The 18,865-nt window shown below is 38.4% G+C and overlaps 2 protein-coding genes across 2 annotated transcripts; one reads left to right on the forward strand and one right to left on the reverse strand.

Annotated features, from left to right (window-relative positions):
• Window positions 1-448: 448 nt before the first annotated feature.
• Window positions 449-10,587, reverse strand: LOC145214892 (allatostatin-A receptor-like). The gene is made up of 7 exons (XM_080083504.1): window positions 10,013-10,587; window positions 9,493-9,603; window positions 5,861-6,093; window positions 3,570-3,843; window positions 2,920-3,085; window positions 1,974-2,091; window positions 449-977 (listed from the first exon to the last, which is right to left on the reverse strand). Exons 2-7 carry the CDS (start codon window positions 9,557-9,559, stop codon window positions 603-605), a joined length of 1,233 nt encoding a protein of 410 aa, XP_079939630.1. The 5' UTR covers window positions 9,560-9,603; window positions 10,013-10,587; the 3' UTR covers window positions 449-602.
• Window positions 10,588-16,244: 5,657 nt separating this feature from the next.
• LOC145214343 (uncharacterized) lies at window positions 16,245-18,653 on the forward strand. Its single transcript, XM_080082850.1, has 4 exons — window positions 16,245-17,695; window positions 17,759-17,912; window positions 18,161-18,265; window positions 18,326-18,653. Exons 1-4 carry the CDS (start codon window positions 17,525-17,527, stop codon window positions 18,490-18,492), a joined length of 597 nt encoding a protein of 198 aa, XP_079938976.1. The 5' UTR covers window positions 16,245-17,524; the 3' UTR covers window positions 18,493-18,653.
• The last annotated feature ends 212 nt before the right edge of the window (window positions 18,654-18,865 follow it).

The raw sequence follows: 18,865 nt of genomic DNA on the forward strand, positions 1-18,865 counted from the left end.
ATTAAATATTTTTCGGTTTTGTGTCGGGGCCTTATAAAGTTATTAATGTGCTGTAAATTAAACAAGGCGTCTAATATATACATAACATTAGTTAAATGATCACAATTGTGGAACTCACTTTCTGGCAGGTGTTAACGTGCACAGTGATAGACAAAAAATTAAACAACAAAAAAGCAACGAAAGGACCAAGCTTATTCATTTCAAAAACTAGTGTTTTGTAATTATTGAACTGTGATGGAAACAGATAACGATGTCAAGTATAGCATACCCATTTAACAATACCATCTTACGATATACAATGTAAAAATGTCTTAACACAGGAGTTCTTAATCGGGGGTGAAATTATCCCGCCCCAAAATCGTTGTTCAGTTAAAAAGGGCGTGTGGAATAGTGTGTTAAACTAATTTAGGGGTACATTTTTTTCTTCTATATCTACCAAGGGGTTTATTGGAGAAAGACATTGAGAACCATTCTCTTAAAACATAAGAACATTTGTTCAGGTTCATGTATAATTGTTTTTTTTTCTTTTCGTGTAAGAAAAGCATTTGTGTGTATTTGCAGTGCTAAGCGCCTGGCAGTTTTTCGGCATGTGCAGTTTAAGTTTACACCGATTCGGCTGTGTACACGTCAAGGGGTGCTGCCCTTGGCACAACTGGCGAACTTAGCTTTGACACCAGTGTACGATCACATGCGTGACTGTTATTGGGCAACATCAACTCCCCCGCTGCCATACCGCGCTGTCTCTTGGCGCTCCCAGTCTGTGTGTGTTTCACCGTGGACATGTTGATCGGAATGAAGGCGTCGCCTCGCTTGCACGGGGCGGTCACCGCAACACTGAGGCTTCTTCGGAACTCGGGAGCCGCGAAAGTGTAGATGATGGGGTTAACGCACGCGTGAGCATACGACATGCAGCGGGCAATCATCTTCAGGGTGTAACGAAGCGCACCGTAGCGATACGAAGCAAAGTTTTTGGACATCTGAAATGAAATACAGTTGCTGATTAATAGACAATTAGGATTTTGTAGTTTTACCAACTAAATATGTGGATTTAGTTTTAGCTTGATAAAGGCAAACCTGCAGCAAATAAAACACACAGCATATGTAGTCATTGCGCATTTTGAACCAATTCGCCATTGTTGGTAATACTAAAAAATAATAATTGTTGTTTTGGTAGAGAATTCCTTTATAAACGCAGTTCTAGCTCGATTGACAACCTGCTTCACTGATGATAACAACATTGTTTGAACGTCTAGAATCTAGATGATGTATTCTATACACAAGTACTCTGCTGGCAGTTTTTTGTTTAAGTTCCTTTAGTATGTGGAAAAGTAAAACGTAAAAAACGCTTTGGTAAGAGGGGCTGGAATTTGTACAAGTTGATTTGAGATCTTTGCATGTCAAAATTCGAGAAGGAAGCGGACATTTATCATCGTTTACCGCCCGGTACTGCCCGGAACCGTGTCGCATTGCGTCTTTGTACCTGTTTGTTTCCACCGCTGTGGGCGGGCAAAATTTTCCGGGCTCGATGCACAAACAAACTGGACATTGATTAAGCTTGATTTATATTTATATGTGTTCTTAGGTGTTTTGTTATTTAACTAAGGCAAATTCTTCCCACTCGAGAAAACGAGAGTATTTAAAATATATATTTGTCCGCTTTTTTAAGGTCTGAACTGTTTGACCTAAGATATCATCTTCACGAACTTTACGGATTTTAAGACATGAAAATACAGTACATGCGTATCCCAGCTTAAACTGATGCGTTTATGAATAAATGCACACATGTTTCGTTATAGGACTATCTAAAAGTCAGCTCATAATTGTCATTTCCGGCTTGGTGATTGTTATCTTTCCCCAAGTGAAGAAAACTCAATTCAACTTTACTCAACTCAACATTGCCAACTTAATAAGACTTTGTTGTTATTGAATCCTATAACGGACGTAAACAAAAAACAAATCTCTTATGCTCTTACCACCATCAAAAGAAAAAGATGATGCGGGAACCAGCAGATGAGGAAGGCGACGATGAGAAGTAGAACCATTATGGTTGTTTTTCTGTACTCGGCTTTTGCTTGTCTTTCGTTTTGCGAACTGAAAAATGCAACAGTTTTAATCCGTAGCAGTGGGGCATATGGGTATTGTAGAATTTGGCGTCGACATTGAAGAACTGGTAATAACGAAACATCATGAAAAACCTCTTAATCTTGAATTCTGAAATTGTCAAATTTAATTTTTGAATATTACACTTTCCTAAAGGATACAACAGGGACTGCACATCACTTAATGTAAAAGTATGTTTGTTTTAAATAAATCATAACGCTCAAATCCTCTCCCTGTACTCAAGCATTACATCACGTGGCTTAACTCTCCTCTTCCGGATGATTCTCCCATGACCGAAAAAAAGAAACATTAACTTTGAAACATTGGCGTCGTCTCCAAGATTTGTCCTTGTTTTGATCCGCGGCAAGACAACGATTTGCACTTAGTGTCGAAATAAGTACAGCATGAAGCTTTATTAAGGAGCCTTTGAAGAGCTCGTTACAACAAAAAGTATTAGTTTTTTTTTGGACGAGGTAAAGTCTTACAGGCGGGGCGGTTTCGCTTTTGAAAGGCGCGAGTTTGTGCAAGGCGAGCAAATGGGTAAACAAATTCATTCCGTGAACCTTTAAGACTTTCGCACGCGACGTGACACTAAGAGGCTTTGTCATGGAACTGAAACTTCGCGTTGACAGACACACCGACACAGACTGGTAATCAATGCCCTGTTTGAGGTATTTTTTTAAGTCTATCAGCAGTGACGCAGTTTGAGGAAAATCGTAATTGAAACGTTACCTGCTATAAAGGCCACATTTTAATTACACTGACAAAAATAATCGATTTTTTTATCTCTATGATAAACAACTTTCAGTTTCTTCTTACCGGGCTCGCTGGGTCTTGCGCATCATCAAACACAGAACTTCTCGTCCGATGATAATGTAGAAGACAGTGACGAGCCCAAATGGAACCACGTAGGTGAAGACCAACAGAATTATCACGTAGGCGTTTTCGGAGTCTTTGTCAGCCCAGATGCACTGCGTACGGTTGCCTTGAAACCAACCATGTAAAGACTTTTAAATACTGTTATACGTGTATGATGATGCGTTTATAGTTTTTTACCTTGAAGATCCTAACTTTTTAGCAACGATTCGTATGTTTACATAATATCACTTTATGCCAAGTGGACTTAATTTTTAGAAGTTTGTTTTTGAACTAAGTATGCCAAAAAACAACTTTTCTAATTTCTGAAAAGTTAACACATACCAAGTTTATAGAGCTCTTCTGACAATTATATTTTTGTTTATCGTACACTGCACTATACGTACATTCAGTGTTATTTGCCCTGATAAAAGCGACCTGCATAGGACGTCGAAACGTTGGTATAAAAATACGATTGCCAGACAAGCGTTATAAAGTTGATATTATGCCTGACCAGCAACATATTGTATAAGTTAACACATAGTTTGGAAGGTAGTAGAAAAATGAATTAGTTATGGCTTTGAAACCACAACAAAATGAATTGAACTACTTACTCGGTGGCACTTCGTGCAGTCGGAAATGAATAACATTGGGCAGTGCAACGATAAAAGCTGCAATCCAGTTGAGTGAAATTACCACAAGCCCGCCAGTGCGAGTAGGTAATACGCTTTTCTGAAACTTGAAGGGATGCATCAGGGCCATGAATCGCATCCATGCCAACGAACACATGGTAAAGATCCCGGCTGCCATCGACATATTACTGGCGAAGTAGAAGAATGGACAATACGCCTCTGAAAACGTCCACTTGTGTGATATGTTTGAGACGATCTGTAAACACGAATTCTTGAAATTAGGTTTTCTTCAAATTGTGGATACTTGAAAGTAAGTCTAAAAGAAATTCTTGGAAATAAGTATATGTTACAGTTACAGCGTGAAAGTTGTGTGGTTTTTCACAGTAAGTGCGTAAATTGTCCGCCATAAGCAAAAAATTCGTTTTTCCGCATTAATTTAACTTATTCAAATAGAATGTGGAAAGATAAACATGATGATGAAAGTCAATATGTTGTTTTGTGGAGGCAACTGTTGACGGGATGTGTAATTTCATTAGAAAACGATCATTTTTGTTACTGTAATTAATTTTTTTGAAAAAAGATTATTTAAACCTAAAAATGAGTACAAGACTACTCAGAAAAATTTGTGTTGGCAAAATTTACAATGGCAAAATATGTTTACCAAATTTTGCTGTTTTGGAGGACAGTAGATGAAATGCATTTACAAAGTAACAGTTTTGACACAGGCATGTCTTGTTTTTACTGCGGATGTTTAAACTACAACGGAGGTGAAACCGCAACATGACAAGACATGAAACCCGGTGACGATAAGAAGATCAGGCAGCTAATAAGACTAAAGAGTGTTGTTTTTGTTCAAGATATTAGTTTTCATGTATTCCACCGGGAGATTCTTGCTCCCAGAAACCTTACCCGTCGGAAGTTGTTATCAAAGTCGTCTGAACCCGGGCATTTTGCTTATGGTTTCAGCAAACCCGGACCAAATTCGGCCTCCTATGGGATATAAGTTTTTGATGCCCTCGTCCACGCAAATTTACGAGATCAATTATTAATTTCAAACATAACTTGAAAACCGACCGAGAATCGATTTATTTTGGGCTGAACCGTAGCGAGGTATGCACGGCATCATTTCCATTTCGAATGATCAGAAACCTTCCTCATTTTTTAGACAGGCTACATCAGAATTGCCTCATAAATTGTGTATCGTTAAGATAAAATTATGCTTGGAGCTAACTACAAGCCGATCGGAAATTAAAAACCACCCTATAACATGCATGAAATCGGATATATTGTTTTTCTTCTTGTTATCCTATCTTATTACACGAGCGGTTTTTTTGTGCTGAAACATTCCATAAATTTTGCTGGTTTCATTTTAGGTAATTTAGGTTAAAGAACTTGACATCAAATCAGTTACCAAAAACGGCATTAGTGATCAAACACGTATCTTTAGCAACCAACCATATACATGTAATTATGAAACCCATTAAAAGTTAGTTAAAATTGCAACGCACGATTATGCCGCCAGCAAAGGTGGGCTGTATTTTTTAGCAACCGTGACACCTACTACGATGTGACACTTTAGGACGATTTATTGTTTGTGGGGTCAAACTGAGACTTTGCCTGTACAAAAGAGTTATTTTAACTCGAATTATTCGTAACACGATATTGTTTTCAAGACAAAAATGTTTGAAACGTAATTTGAGAAGCAATATTGTGATTAAGCTGCAGACAGTGCACACTGTTTCGACCTATAAGGTCTTATCAGTGCAGCTGGTGACGAGAGATCGGCCGCATTGGCTAGTGTAGCCATTCAACGGCACTCCAGTTTGTTGGGAGCACAGGGTACAACCCCATGCATCACCTAGTCTGTGCGATGCCACAACTGGACATACAGCACAGATGAAACTGGCTCACAATGGCCAAGCAACTGCCGATCTCTCGTCACCAGCTGCACTGATGAGACCTTATAGGTCGAAACAGTGTGCACTGTCTGCAGCTTATCATTTATTGGCTCTATATGCTTTTACTTTTAATATTGTGATTGTAGTTGTAATTTGATATGATGCGAAGGACTAGAGAGTAGCATCAACATGTGGTGAAGTAAACGCTAATGTCATTTTATATCTCATTGCCGTTTTCGCATTTATCAAAAACTTCCATGTAAGCGATACAATTGATTTTTTTCTCAAATAGTTTGTGAAAAACGAAACTAAAATCTATTTCCTTTATTAACACGTCGTTTAGCACAGGTGTGTAAAACAACATACTAAACTTACATAATACGGTGCGTTGACGGCCAGATACATTATGTCGGCTACGGCCAGATTGAGAACAAGCATGCTGTGAACAGGGTGCTTGATGATACGCTGCGTGACCAGTGTCACGAAAATCACCATGATGTTGCCGATGAGACCTATCACCAGAATGGTTGCTATGGTTACCGGGATCGCGATCTCAAACACTTTCGACGCCTGCGTCATGGCGTCCCGCATTTGCAGCATGATGACAACTGAAATATGATTTATTCGATTTATTGTCAAATAAAATAATAACTATACATATGGCAAAAATATTATTAATTTATGCGGGTATATTTAACACACGACATAACAAATTAAACAACACAACAAAAATTGTGGCATTGCGTAGATTGGCACTTGCCAATTGCGCCAAATATCGATCAACGAAACAGTAAATTTGACACCTGGTCATGCATTTGCTTGCGGTCGAATTTTCAAAAATCCGCTGTAATTTCTAACGATGACTTGGTCACAAGGGCACTCTTTTTACGAAAAAAGTGGGCAACAAAAGTTCACATAGCAAAATAAAAAAGCATAATAACAGGAAAACAAACTTGACTTTATTGGTATACAACTTGATAAACACCGATGGACATGGGCGTAGCAACTTGGCTTTGCAAAATTTTTCCGTTTGGCAGAAGTTTTTTTTTTCTGTACAGTCACAATATAACTTTCGATTTTTTTTTAATTATTTTATGATAAACTGTAATAATCAAAAAACTTGCATTATAAATCGCGGTATATATGCATTTATACCATAAGCCCATCCAGATATTATCAAAAAAACGTTTCAAACAACACTTGTATCTCTAAAAGTAAATCAGAATTTTGTTTTTGTCACTGTAATTGCTTTGTCGCTTGGTTTGCATTTTAATTTTGTTTGATCTAACAAGCATTTGGAACCGTTTACTCTACCGGTAAAGATTGTGGTGGAATAACGCTTGTAAATCAAACCACCAAAGCCATAATTTCCTTTATACAGTAGAGTATAGTATAGCCAAACAGTTTGAAAATTGTTATAAAGGTACTTTTTGATTTATTTAACCAGTGCACAATAAAAAAAATACACAGAAATGTCTCCGTATAGCTTTGAGGGTTTTTAGATTGTTTTACTTTTTTGAAGTGTTATTTGCTTTTCAATTTGCGATTATCATATACCGGAGCTTGCTTTACATGTTAGAAATGGGCGTGTGATTTTATATTAAATTAATCCAGCTGCAGTAGATTACGTCAGGGGTCCGCAAATAGTGGGTCCCAAATTTGGGTCGCGAGACCTTCCAGTCCGGGTCGCGAAATATTTTAAATTTCCCATGAATACAAGCATCGCATCTACAGTATTAATGAATTTAGGTTTTTTCAACCTTTTAATCATTATTGCATTGTTACGTATGACTACGTAACTGTGACGTACAGTCTATGTAACAATGCAAAAAGTTAATCGCACCTATGCAAGAATGCGTTTTCTGATTAGTTGTGTTCTCAACACAGAGCCCACAGTTCTCATTTGTTAGAATAAATACGTTAGTTTATCTACTGTTTTAAATGAAAATAGAAACTGACAATAACATAATAGCATAATAGCAGTCTTAATATTGATATTTAGTTGATTAGTATTTTCCACAGACTTGATGCTTGGGTCGCGAGTATTTAGAGCAATTTTGCAAAATGCTTGGGTCGCGAGAATTTAGAGCAATTTTTTTGGGTCGCGCCAAAAAGTATTTGCGGACCCCTGGATTACGTAAACGGTTAACCAACATTAAATGCAGGCGTTTTACCGCAACGGTAAGCTTATTGCCCCGTTAAAGCATGACCGGCCATATTTTGCACTCACAAACTGAATAGCGATGGCTAATATGTCCTGAACAACTCTACAAAACCCATCCAAAATTATGCAAGCAAATTTGAAATATTGATGTATTTTTCGCGCTGTGATTCTAGTCCCGGGGTTAAACACAGAAACAATATTACATGCTAGTAGTGTGTCTACAATCAGCGTTATTGTAATGCTGTGTGTCACAGACGATGGTAGATCGTCCGCTATGATCACATTAGAGCACTGAAATATTACGTTTTAAATTTGAGTGGTGACAGGTGAGTTGTTGCAGTTTGTCATGACGATTGGACGTTTGATCAATAACCTGCCTCGCATATTGCTTTTCTTACGAACAAAAACGTGTAATCGATATGAGGTGCATGTATTCGCAGTTAGTCGGGTTCGTTAGTCCAATATATATCCGGTGTAATTGCCCGCGCCAAATGCGCATTGTTTTGTTTTTTTCGCGATCGTCCTATGGTAACTATGGGCATTAACAATTTTCTTCATGTATTTTACTAAACCTGTAAAGTTTGTTAAAATACAAGGCTGTATGGTAAATACCCCCGAAATTCCTGCAAATACTACATGCAATTACAGGCATTAAATTTTTTTTAGTGTTTTTACTAAACCTATACAGTTTGTTAAAACGCAAGGCTGCATGACAAGGAGCTCGCAATATCCTGCAAATAGGTCGGCGGCTAAATCGTCATGTGGTTCTTTGAATTCGGTAATTGACACTAATTAAGCACGTCAAGAGCCATAGACAAATTCTTTCAATTGGCAAATAATTTCATTGAATCTGACCGCTTTGCGTCAATGTAACGGACGAATCAGCCTTAAAAGCCTCTGCCTTGTTTCTCCAACGCATTTTATTTTTACGTTGATTCTATTGGGCTCAGCCAGTAACAAAGTTACAAAACGGCAAATGCGATTGTTCCTGGCCCCAGTTCATTGCTGGGATCGAAGTGATCTAGCCATCACAATACCGTTCGCTGTTTCTCTGTTAAGCCACCCTTTAATATTGTAGAGTCTTTAATATTTTATGATATCACGCAAAATGACTCAACATTGCCGTGTGTGCAAATAACAGTCTATTTTGTGCACAAAAGCCACCGTAAATTGTCCTAAAAGGCAATTTTACCGAATTTTTAAAGCACTGACTGCACCAAAAACAGACGTAATTATGCCCGGGAAAGTTTGTTACAGGCATGAAGCTATTAAGACGCCAATGGCCTTCAAGTATCATCTTTATAATGAGCACTTTGTACTGCCATTAGCCTAATTCCGAACACACATGTTGTTGTTAGGCGTGCTGTTTTGAATACTCGACAGCAGCATGTATTAAATTCAGTTAAAATTCTTTGATTAAATACAATTTTTGTTTGGGTCAGATTCAGTCTCAAATATTACATATAATCCCCCGACCTACACAAAAACGTTTTTAACAGTTTGAAAAAATTTCGCCGATGGGGCATGTGAAATTTTCAGATATGTGTGATATTTGTAAAAATAAGTTACAAAAACAATGTGAAAGCACAAAAAAATGTTGCCGAAGTTTGTTTTTGACAAAACGCACAGTTCAATTTATGACATGTGAGCCTACGTATGACAACTGTAGCTATATTGTGGAGAAAACTCAGTTGTTTGGCATTTACTACTGAATGTTGACAACGCATGATTAAACCGTGTCCATTCACGCTTATCAACATTTACCGGCCCATAATATATCAACAAAATAAATCAAACAAACAAGAATCAGCTTAAACCTTAGCACTATAGATATTTTACTTACATTCGTCCGAAAGTGTATAGTTGATGCTTTTCGCCAGTAGAGCAGCCGAACTCTCGTTCATCGCCATTGCAAGTTGTGTTTGGTCTTTACATTCACTTAATGCATATCGATCTGCGTACAAAGTGAACAGAAATACTGCATTAGTGTGATTATAAACCATTAACACCTTCAAAAATAGTAGTAAGTTTTAAATTACTACTGTTGATCTGCTATTCTGCACTGCCGAAGTTTGAAAAACTTCCTTCCGAAACTTGACTATTTGTAATTTTTTCGATATTTTTTCATCTTCTGACCTGTCAAAGCTTGCCTTTTTCGGTCAGCGTCGCAAGTGACGTGTTGGAAATTGCGCCCCCAGTGGAATGCGTCAATAGCATATTTTGTAGGATAACGATTTTCAAACTTAGCCAAATGTGCCTGTTGTTTTACATTTCTGAGTATTACCCATTGTAAACCTACAGGTTAACAGCATAACAAAATCCACGCGAAAAAAACGTAAACAAAGCGCCCTGGCATTTCTTACCTTGAAGTAGGCTACAGTACACGTCAAATAGGTGACTTTAGTGACTTCAGGGCCGCGTTACATAACATTGCTGCCAAGTGACCTTCCTGTCTACACAGGTACACTGCGTAACCTACCTAATGGCATGCATAAAATACGAACATCGACACGCCACAGCCGTTGTCGCGACAGAAGCGAATTAGTAGGGGTAATTTAACTTTGCATTAACATGACACGACCATTGCAGCCAAAGCTGTTTACTTTCTCCACAGTGTCTGGCCTATGTAAGAACTCTACCATACATCTTTCTCTCACCACATAAAACGCGGCATATGACATTGAACGTATGCAAGTTGATTGACAAGTTGTCGACAAGCTCATGAACCAAGAGCATATAGCTTGTGCGGTGGCACTAATCTTTAATCTTTAGCCGTGCATGACTCAGCAAGTGCGCACAAGGCCGTTAAACGTTGTTTATGTGTGGGTGTACATCCGTTAGAAAGCGGAATCCTTTGGCCAATTTGAATGTAAAGAAACTGAGAGTACACCGTCCGCCCCTCTGACAAGCGTTGACTTGCGGCGCATCAATGACGATTGGTCCTCTAAACGCAGTCCCCCGTAACTTTTTTTTACTAATGGCACCCGTGCAAAGCGGCAAAACACCTCATGCTAAATTGCAAGTGTCTATTTTTGATTTATACAATTGCAATAAAATATTTATGCTAGTTTAAAGGAGCACAGCTGCATTAATTGCTCATAACTTTGAAATTTGTTTTTTAGTCGATTTTTTAAGTTATTTAGTCTAGTTTTAAGGAACACAGCTAGATTAATTGCTCGTAACGTTGAAACTCATTTGTTTTTTTTAATCGATTTTTTATTTAAAATTACAAATGCGCTGTGCATGCGTTGGATAAGACTGCAACGCCTTGACACCGCAAAAACACAGAAGCTGAACCTACATTGGAAATGTAACTTAAGAATTGTTTTTCCAATGTCAGACGTGTAATAACCAGCTTCCAAGCTCAGCAAGTAACAAACTGCAAACAATCCGTAAACAAGAATCCGTATTACATCCCTTTGGCACATACCAGTTGATGCAAACAAGCCACTTAGATCAGATAAAGCATGGTTCTCAGGTATAATCGCAACGCAGCACGTGGGCATCGCCTTAAGTTGTCCTCGCTGTCTTTTGATTGACAGCTGGCTGGCTTTAGTCCTAGACTTGCGTGTTTCAAATCAGTACTTTTTCGTGTGTGATGAAAAGGTTAACTTAGAACCTGTAACAGTTTTGTAACACAACTGTCATTATCACTAAAAAATTGCACTTCACCAGCTGTATCGCTGGGCTAATCTTTCAAATACGTGTTGCTGCCATGCACGTCAGCGATGGTTCGACAATATTGATAAACTTAGGAGTTCTGTCAACAAGGCATAGACTAAGGGTATTATGAATACGAACAAATGAAGTGTAACCGTGTAACTGAAACATTTTTAAAACATTATCGCCATTATCACGTAAAAGTTGTTTTTGACATTTTACTAACTTACAAAAAAATAACTTTTATTTTATCATGCTTCTACATCGATAGAACGGCGTTATTGTGGCGTAATTATCGAAAACTTACAACTCGACCGGGTGTAGCTTTGCGACTCGGTCAAGCAGGGCAAAGTTATTTTCACAATAAAATACACTTAGATGACATTTAGTTGCAAACTTTCACGTGAGATTTTAAAAAAAAACAATCTAGATGCTATAATTTCCCACAGGGCTTAGTACCACGTTAATAAACATAATTTTACTAAGCTGGCATTCCTAAACAAATACTAAATCAAAATGCACATGCCTGACGTATTCCAAACTAAGAAACAGACGTTCGCCTCTAAAAGTGTACGCAAAGTTTATTTGTCGGTTTCATCAATACAACCATCAAAATAAATATTTGTAAGTCGTTTTTGTCTTGTTTAAGTCTACGGTTCACGACGACCTACTTTGGTATACAATTTCTCACATTAAAAAAACGCTGTTCACATGCCTGCAATCAGGCTGTTTGGCGATTCTACATTGACCGAACGATCCTATCACTTTGTCTGGTACTAGAAAGTCCAGTATAAAAACGGATACCTTGTTGAGATTAAGCTAAGTTCCACCTTAAACAAGGCGATCGTGCGGCTTCGGAAATAATTGACTTGATCCCTATAACACCGTTCGCCCACAAGCTGTAATGTTTTAAGCTAGCGACGAAATTCTGTAATGCAACCTTTAGGCCATCTACCGCTCTTGCGTTATCACGCGATAGTGAAAAAACAAATTTGATGTAAGTAATCTTTTGTCGTTAAGGTGGGCTAAACGACACTTGGTGCGGTTTTAAACCACACTTGCTATCTGCAACAGTTTAAGCTGTACATTTCTTTTCATAAATCAGGTGATATCAGGTAAAATGAATTTGTATTAAATGCGACCGAAAGGCAGTTAAAAGATCAAAAATTGTATCCCTAAAGTGGAATGGCATCCTATATCACTTTGTGTAAAATAGTAACGGAATTTATGGTGGGAACAATTACCTATCGCAAATTACGTATCTTTTTGTGTACAGTGCGTCTTTAACGATCCGACGTTGACATTTTGTGGCGAAATGGTTGAAGAAACCACTAATTTACATTGAATCCAATTTTAGGTTTTGTCAAGGGTCAAGTCCAACCAACGCGGTATCTTATGACATTTCGTGTAAGGTGCGCCGGTTTTTTACACCAACATATAACAATCGGTACTTCGGAACAAATCGGAACAATCGTAAAACGTAGAAAAAGTATTTTAATGGACGCGGAGCCAAGATTTAAAATAAATTACAAGTCAAAAAAATCAACTCCTGTAGGCCAACATATATTAGTGGCGACATAGTGTTTAATTATAAGCTTAGTAAAGCAAAAAACACCATAATCCCTAATCATAAATGATCACATACGTAGCAAGTCCAAGCCCGTTGTTGCAAGCCGCCCTCGTCAAATTATGAACCCACGAAGGCAAAACCGAAGAGAGGCGTCTAAGGTCGCGATCACTGGTGACGTGAAGTAATTTGCATTGATTAAAGTAAAAAAAATGTACTTGCCGTTGTATCGCTTAGTGGCTTAGAGCTTTAACCGATCCTGCCCGCGACCCAGTAACGTATTTTCCGCCCTTTAAATGTCGACCGCCGTGCATAAATTCAGTTACTGTGTTGTTGGGTGCTGTATTTGTGTCAGATTTACTTGTTGAGCGATTTCCTGCCGACGTCAATAATTCATTTGGGCGATATAAAGAAACCTCAAAACCACTTTGAAACATTGCAGCAGAGAATTTCAACACTGGTGACTCGCAACTCATGTTTCAAGTCAGTTTTTTTTTGCGGCGCGCTACCAAACGACATTGTGCAACGCGACGCAATTTCTGGCATAAAATAGAAAAGCAGCTTAATAAATTAATTTTTCACTTTTGAGACTGTGCTTTTGGAAATAAACAAGATTAAAATGTGGTTCCAGCATTGTGGTGCAACCTCGCGCATTGTCAACCCAAACGCACCTCACGCATTGTTAACCCAAACGCACCTCACGCATTGTATTGTTATGTCGTGCACCCCTCATGCATTGTTATAGGCCACTGGGCTGACACATTTTTTGTTCCTTTGTCTATCTATCACGTTCGCCATCAGTTACGACAGGGGTCGGCAACCTTTTGTGCACGGCGGACCGTTTTTGAAACTAAAATTTTATCGCGGACCGGTCTTCAAAAAAGTACAAATATTTAGCAATAAAAACGCTTAAATTATTTATCATCCCCGGGATACATGGGCCAAACGTTTTATAACATCTAACCTAAAAATTTATACGGCCCGGTAACGCAACCCTCGCGGACCGGTACCGGGCCACGGACCGGCGGTTGCCGACCACTGAGTTACGAGACAAAAAAGCAATCTGTATCCGCCCTAAAGGCTTGGCAAAGAACCAATGCAAACTGCAGCTACATTTCAACTGTTCATCAACTTGTCCTTAGAGGTTTATAGCTGACACCTTACTATAGTCCACAAACAAGTGTCAGGTAAGAGTTCGTTTGAGGTTACAGCGAGCCTTAATTGAAAGGCGAGAAAAGAGTTTGCCAAACGAATCGTGTTTACATCTATGTATTTGCGCTTGAATGGAGGTGTTGTAACGCAACGAAGCATCTCTTTTCTTCTTTACACAAAAGAACATATGGTTTGTTTCACTGTTTGTTATTGGGTAAGGGGGAAATGTTTCGTCAAAACGCCGCTGTGAAACAAAAAACAATGAGTGGAACAGTGCAATCATCCAGCAATACGATAGCTGGTGACTAATTTTGGTGATAATTTCGTTCATTCCGTTGAATGAACTGTGTGCCCTTCGCCCTAACGCTTGTTATTTAAGCTATAAGTTCATGCAAAGTACATGCATCTAGGCATCTGCAACGTGAAGTAAAGCTTACTTTACGCATTAATATTGCACGGCCCACGCTTCAGCGTTTGCCATAAGCCGTCGAGTTATTTTGGATTTATTGAAAAATGTCCTCGTCGTCATATACCTGATGAATCCATCACAATAAAAACGTCGATCCATGAAACAATTTCTATGCAAAAGCGATTTCCCTGGAGCTCATAAAGTCAATTGGCGACAGCGAAGAGCAATCGATGTCTATCCGCGATTAATTTCGAATTTAATCGCTTACTTTAACAAAAAATAGCTATCCCAGAATTAAGAGTGTGAGCAACTGAAGGTTTTAAACTAGAACTATGTTAAGTACACCCAAACGGTAAACTGGCTTTCTAAAAGGCCAAGCACTTATCTCTAAAGCACACAATGGACTATTTTAACAACTAAGTGTATGGTGTAGTTTTTTTTATCAAATTCAACCCCTTTTTCCGGATAGATTAAGCAACGCCGTTGTCATCGCCACGCCTTTCGCAGTTTAAATTAGCTCAGACTTAAAAACGTTACAAGGCGCGAGAGCAAATATCTATTCTTGTTTATTGTTTGACGAACTTAAAATAGCTTAATGTGTATTCACTTTGCGACATTTGCTGTAATTTTCTCCTTGGTGACGCCATGATAGGAACTTATCCCAAAAATCATTTCAACAAACCATTTGGGTGAAAGTTGGGCTTAGCTGACTCGAAATAACCGAACTGCGCCTTAACCATCAGCCAAACTGCAAATTATCCATCCAAATGTAGTTTTCTAAGTAGTTACAAGGTTGTTTACCAAGCCATCACGTCAACACCTCCATCAAAAGCATTCAGTTTATTACGCATCCTTGCATTTTAAATCACGCTTATGGCTGTTTAATATCTAATGTTTTGCAGCTAGCGTGGGTGACTGCATGAATACTTCATGATAATAATTAACCTCCATTACTGATGTTTGTCACTTAACAGATGGCGCAAGTTTAAGAAAAGGTAAACAAGTTTTCTTTGTTTGTTACCAACCAGATAAGTAACACGTGTTACATCGGTACCGATGAACTCCAAATAGGGGCTCGCGAACCCGATCAGGCTTGCCAAAATGATTTTAAACCCATGCTGATGTATTTTTTTATAGACTGTGTTTTATCAAGATTTGTGCAAACAAGTGCATATTTCTAATTTAAAAAATACGGTAGGGATTTATACAAACCGTTAAAGTTGCTTGCACATCGTTTAACTAACTGCAGAATGGGTGATGGTTACTTGATAGCGATACAAGTAAATACATAACTGCGAACCATTGGGAAATAAACCACGGAAGTTAAACGTGTCCTTTCGTGTACTTGCATAAAACAAATTTTGTACCGTTTCCATAACCATGGTTCTCTACTATCACCTAACACAATGGTATTTTGTGGAGTAATTTGAGTATTTAGATGTCAGCCAGATGCTTGGAAAGCAGTCTGCATTTTGAGCTAATAAAATATTCATCGTAAGGATTAGCGGTAGCAGCAGAAAAACTGAATTGTAGGATTATGTCAGCAAGGCATTTTACTATGTCATCAAGAAGGGTTGTTATCTTATCTCGTAAACCTTGCCAATGACGAGGATCTAATGCCACTTTTCGGGAAAACGTCACATGTAAATACACAATAAAAAGATAATCTGATTAAGATAAATGGTGATAATTTCTGTGAGGCTTTTATCTGCCAAATCTCATGTGCAAGATCATTGCAAACACTTTTTTTGCGCATTTTTTTATAACAAGAAGGAGGAAGTTTGATACCATTCGGCAGAGTGCTTGTTTGCCTTTTTACGGGGTTCGAACCCAGGACACTCACGGGGACGAATCCCGATCAAGGTTTTTTATGTCTGTATGTGGGTCAGGGCGCCAGGCCATTCGGCTAAGTTCCTGTCCTAGTGCTTGTTTGCGGTACATCAGGGGTGTCCAACACGTGGCACGCAGAGCTTTTGAAAATGGCACACAAGCTTTTGCAAATTCAGATGGTAAACATTAAGATTTGTCACGCAATTAAATTTGTTGCTATTGATTCTTTTGGGACTTTATTCTAACTTCAGTAAAGATTACCAATAGTAAAGTTACACAACTCACTAATTAAATTGTTCGTTTTTTGCAAAACTTAAGCCCCGTTGCAAACTATTTGTATCTTGTGTCACTTAAACATAATAAAAGGTTTTTGTAGTATCATAAATCGAGCCCGTACCGTTAAGACGTTTAGGAAATGGTTTGGAAAATGTACCAAACGTTGGCACGCAAGTGTATTTTAGAACAAAATTTGGCACGGCGGTGTGTTCGAGTTGGACACCTCTGCGGCACATCATCCTCTAGCGCAGCGGTTCCCAAACTTTTTCATATTTTTTTCAAAACGGTCCTTTTGCCATTATTTTGAGGGCTCGCGGTCCTTGAGCGTAAATATGTATTTTTTATAAAAACGAAAGTTGATTTCAGGATTTTAGCTAGTTATGCAAAATTGCGCATAAAAGTCATCCAAACACAGCTTGTGACATCACAGACAAGACAAATGCACTACAATTGTGCGCGAACAATTGCATTTTTGATAGTTGTCATTCAATAAAGGCTATTGTTAAGCAATGGAGACAGTTGATTCTCAATTCTACTTTGATTTGAACTTATTTAGTGGCACAAACTGACGCCAAATAAGATTATAGAATTACTTCAACCGCTTCGCGGTCCCCCCAAAATTGCCTCACGGACCCCTAAAGGACCGCGGACCCCAGTTTGGGCACCGCTGCTCTAGCGCTACTAGTGATCACCAATTTCGTGTATACACCCAAGACAACGTCTTTATCAGCAAGAAATATACCGACGGCATTTTTCTAGGGAAGCTCAACAAACGAATAATATCCTTGTTCTTATAGGTCGTCACGAAAGCTAAGCACGAATAAAACTTTAACGGGTAGTTCGGTCCTTCAGATATCACTTGTGCACGTCATGCACGCATGATGCTCTGCAGAAGTTCGGAATGGGCTTATCGCTACGCCAGCTATATGACATACGATGCAGTTCTGTGCATTTCGTTAACTTCAGATGTAAAAATTTGTCATGCCGTTCGTCAAGCCTAAACTACGTACCTTCAACGTATTACTGGTAGGCACCGGCAAAGAAGTAACAACCTTTCTGAAAGGAATCGCCCAAGCTTCTGTACAAAATGGTATGTACCTGAGCAATGAAGTTTGCATACGCATGTTACATCGCGAAGGAGTAGAAGCAAAGGTACTATTACAACAAACGCAGTTGTTAAGGTTCGCACCAAATTTACTGCTTTTTATGTTGTAGATTATGTTTTGGGCCTACAGCTTGCCGACACACAGCACAGTTTTGCCTAATCACCTGCACGGCTGTGATATTGTTATATTTCTATGGGGGGCTATGACATGTGATGGAAACATGGAAAAATGGATTTACCAAACGGACGTTCATTGTGAATCAGGTTGCTATTTCAAATGTACTGCTACATATATTAATTAACAACCGCAATTTTAGCTGAAGCATCATATTCGCACATAAAATAGCTTACTGTTCTTCCTTCTCATTAAGAATAGTTTTTATTAGTTTAACAATCCAATATCTCACCTTCAATTAAATCCTTTAAACAAAATTAATGAATTTAAACTTCTGTTTTTACGAATTCATCTTGCACAAATCATCCCCAAAAAATATCAATTTATTAAATTACAGCAAGGAAAATATTTGTTTCAACGGATCATCAGCACAGTGTGTGTGAGGTTGATAAAAGGTCTTCAAAACATTCCAGAATTCAAAATACTGTCAGAAAAATTGAAGGTGGGATATTGAATCCATTTTGATCTTGTACTGTAGGTTAAAGGTTTCAAATAATTTCAGCAATCAACATTCGAGCTGTGCTGGATGAAGTGGAAGAGGTCTTACTCGAGGAAAGTTCAACGATATACAGCAGTCTATCAAAGGAACTAACTACAGTCGATTTAAAGAGTGACAAACGAAACCTGGCAAATGAAACGCTTTGCTTTGAACGCAACAGTATTGGGTAGCAGATTGGCCGTCGCAAAAAGGCTTTTATTGTGTCCCAGAAAGAACTTTATATTTCAACAACCAGGTCTGGGGGATTCGAAAAATATTTTGTCATTCGGGTTTAGGCTTCACTTCATTCATGTTTAATGCTTGTGATTTTTCCGTAACAAATGATACTTTTTATGTCTGTGAAATACAAACAGTCAAAATCAATCAGTGTTGTACTTTCATACTTACAGTTATTTCTTTAAATTAAACAAAAGGTTTGGGTCAGGGCTGCCACTGAGAATTTTAAGATATCCCAAGGTTCACCAACTAAAAATCCCAAGGTTTGTCCAAAAATCCCAAGATACCCCGAAAATGGCAAATACATAGTCTAAATCCTAGCTGACG

This window comes from Phallusia mammillata, chromosome 2, assembly GCF_965637545.1.
Source record: "Phallusia mammillata chromosome 2, kaPhaMamm4.hap1.1, whole genome shotgun sequence".
NCBI classification, from domain to species: domain Eukaryota; kingdom Metazoa; phylum Chordata; class Ascidiacea; order Phlebobranchia; family Ascidiidae; genus Phallusia; species Phallusia mammillata.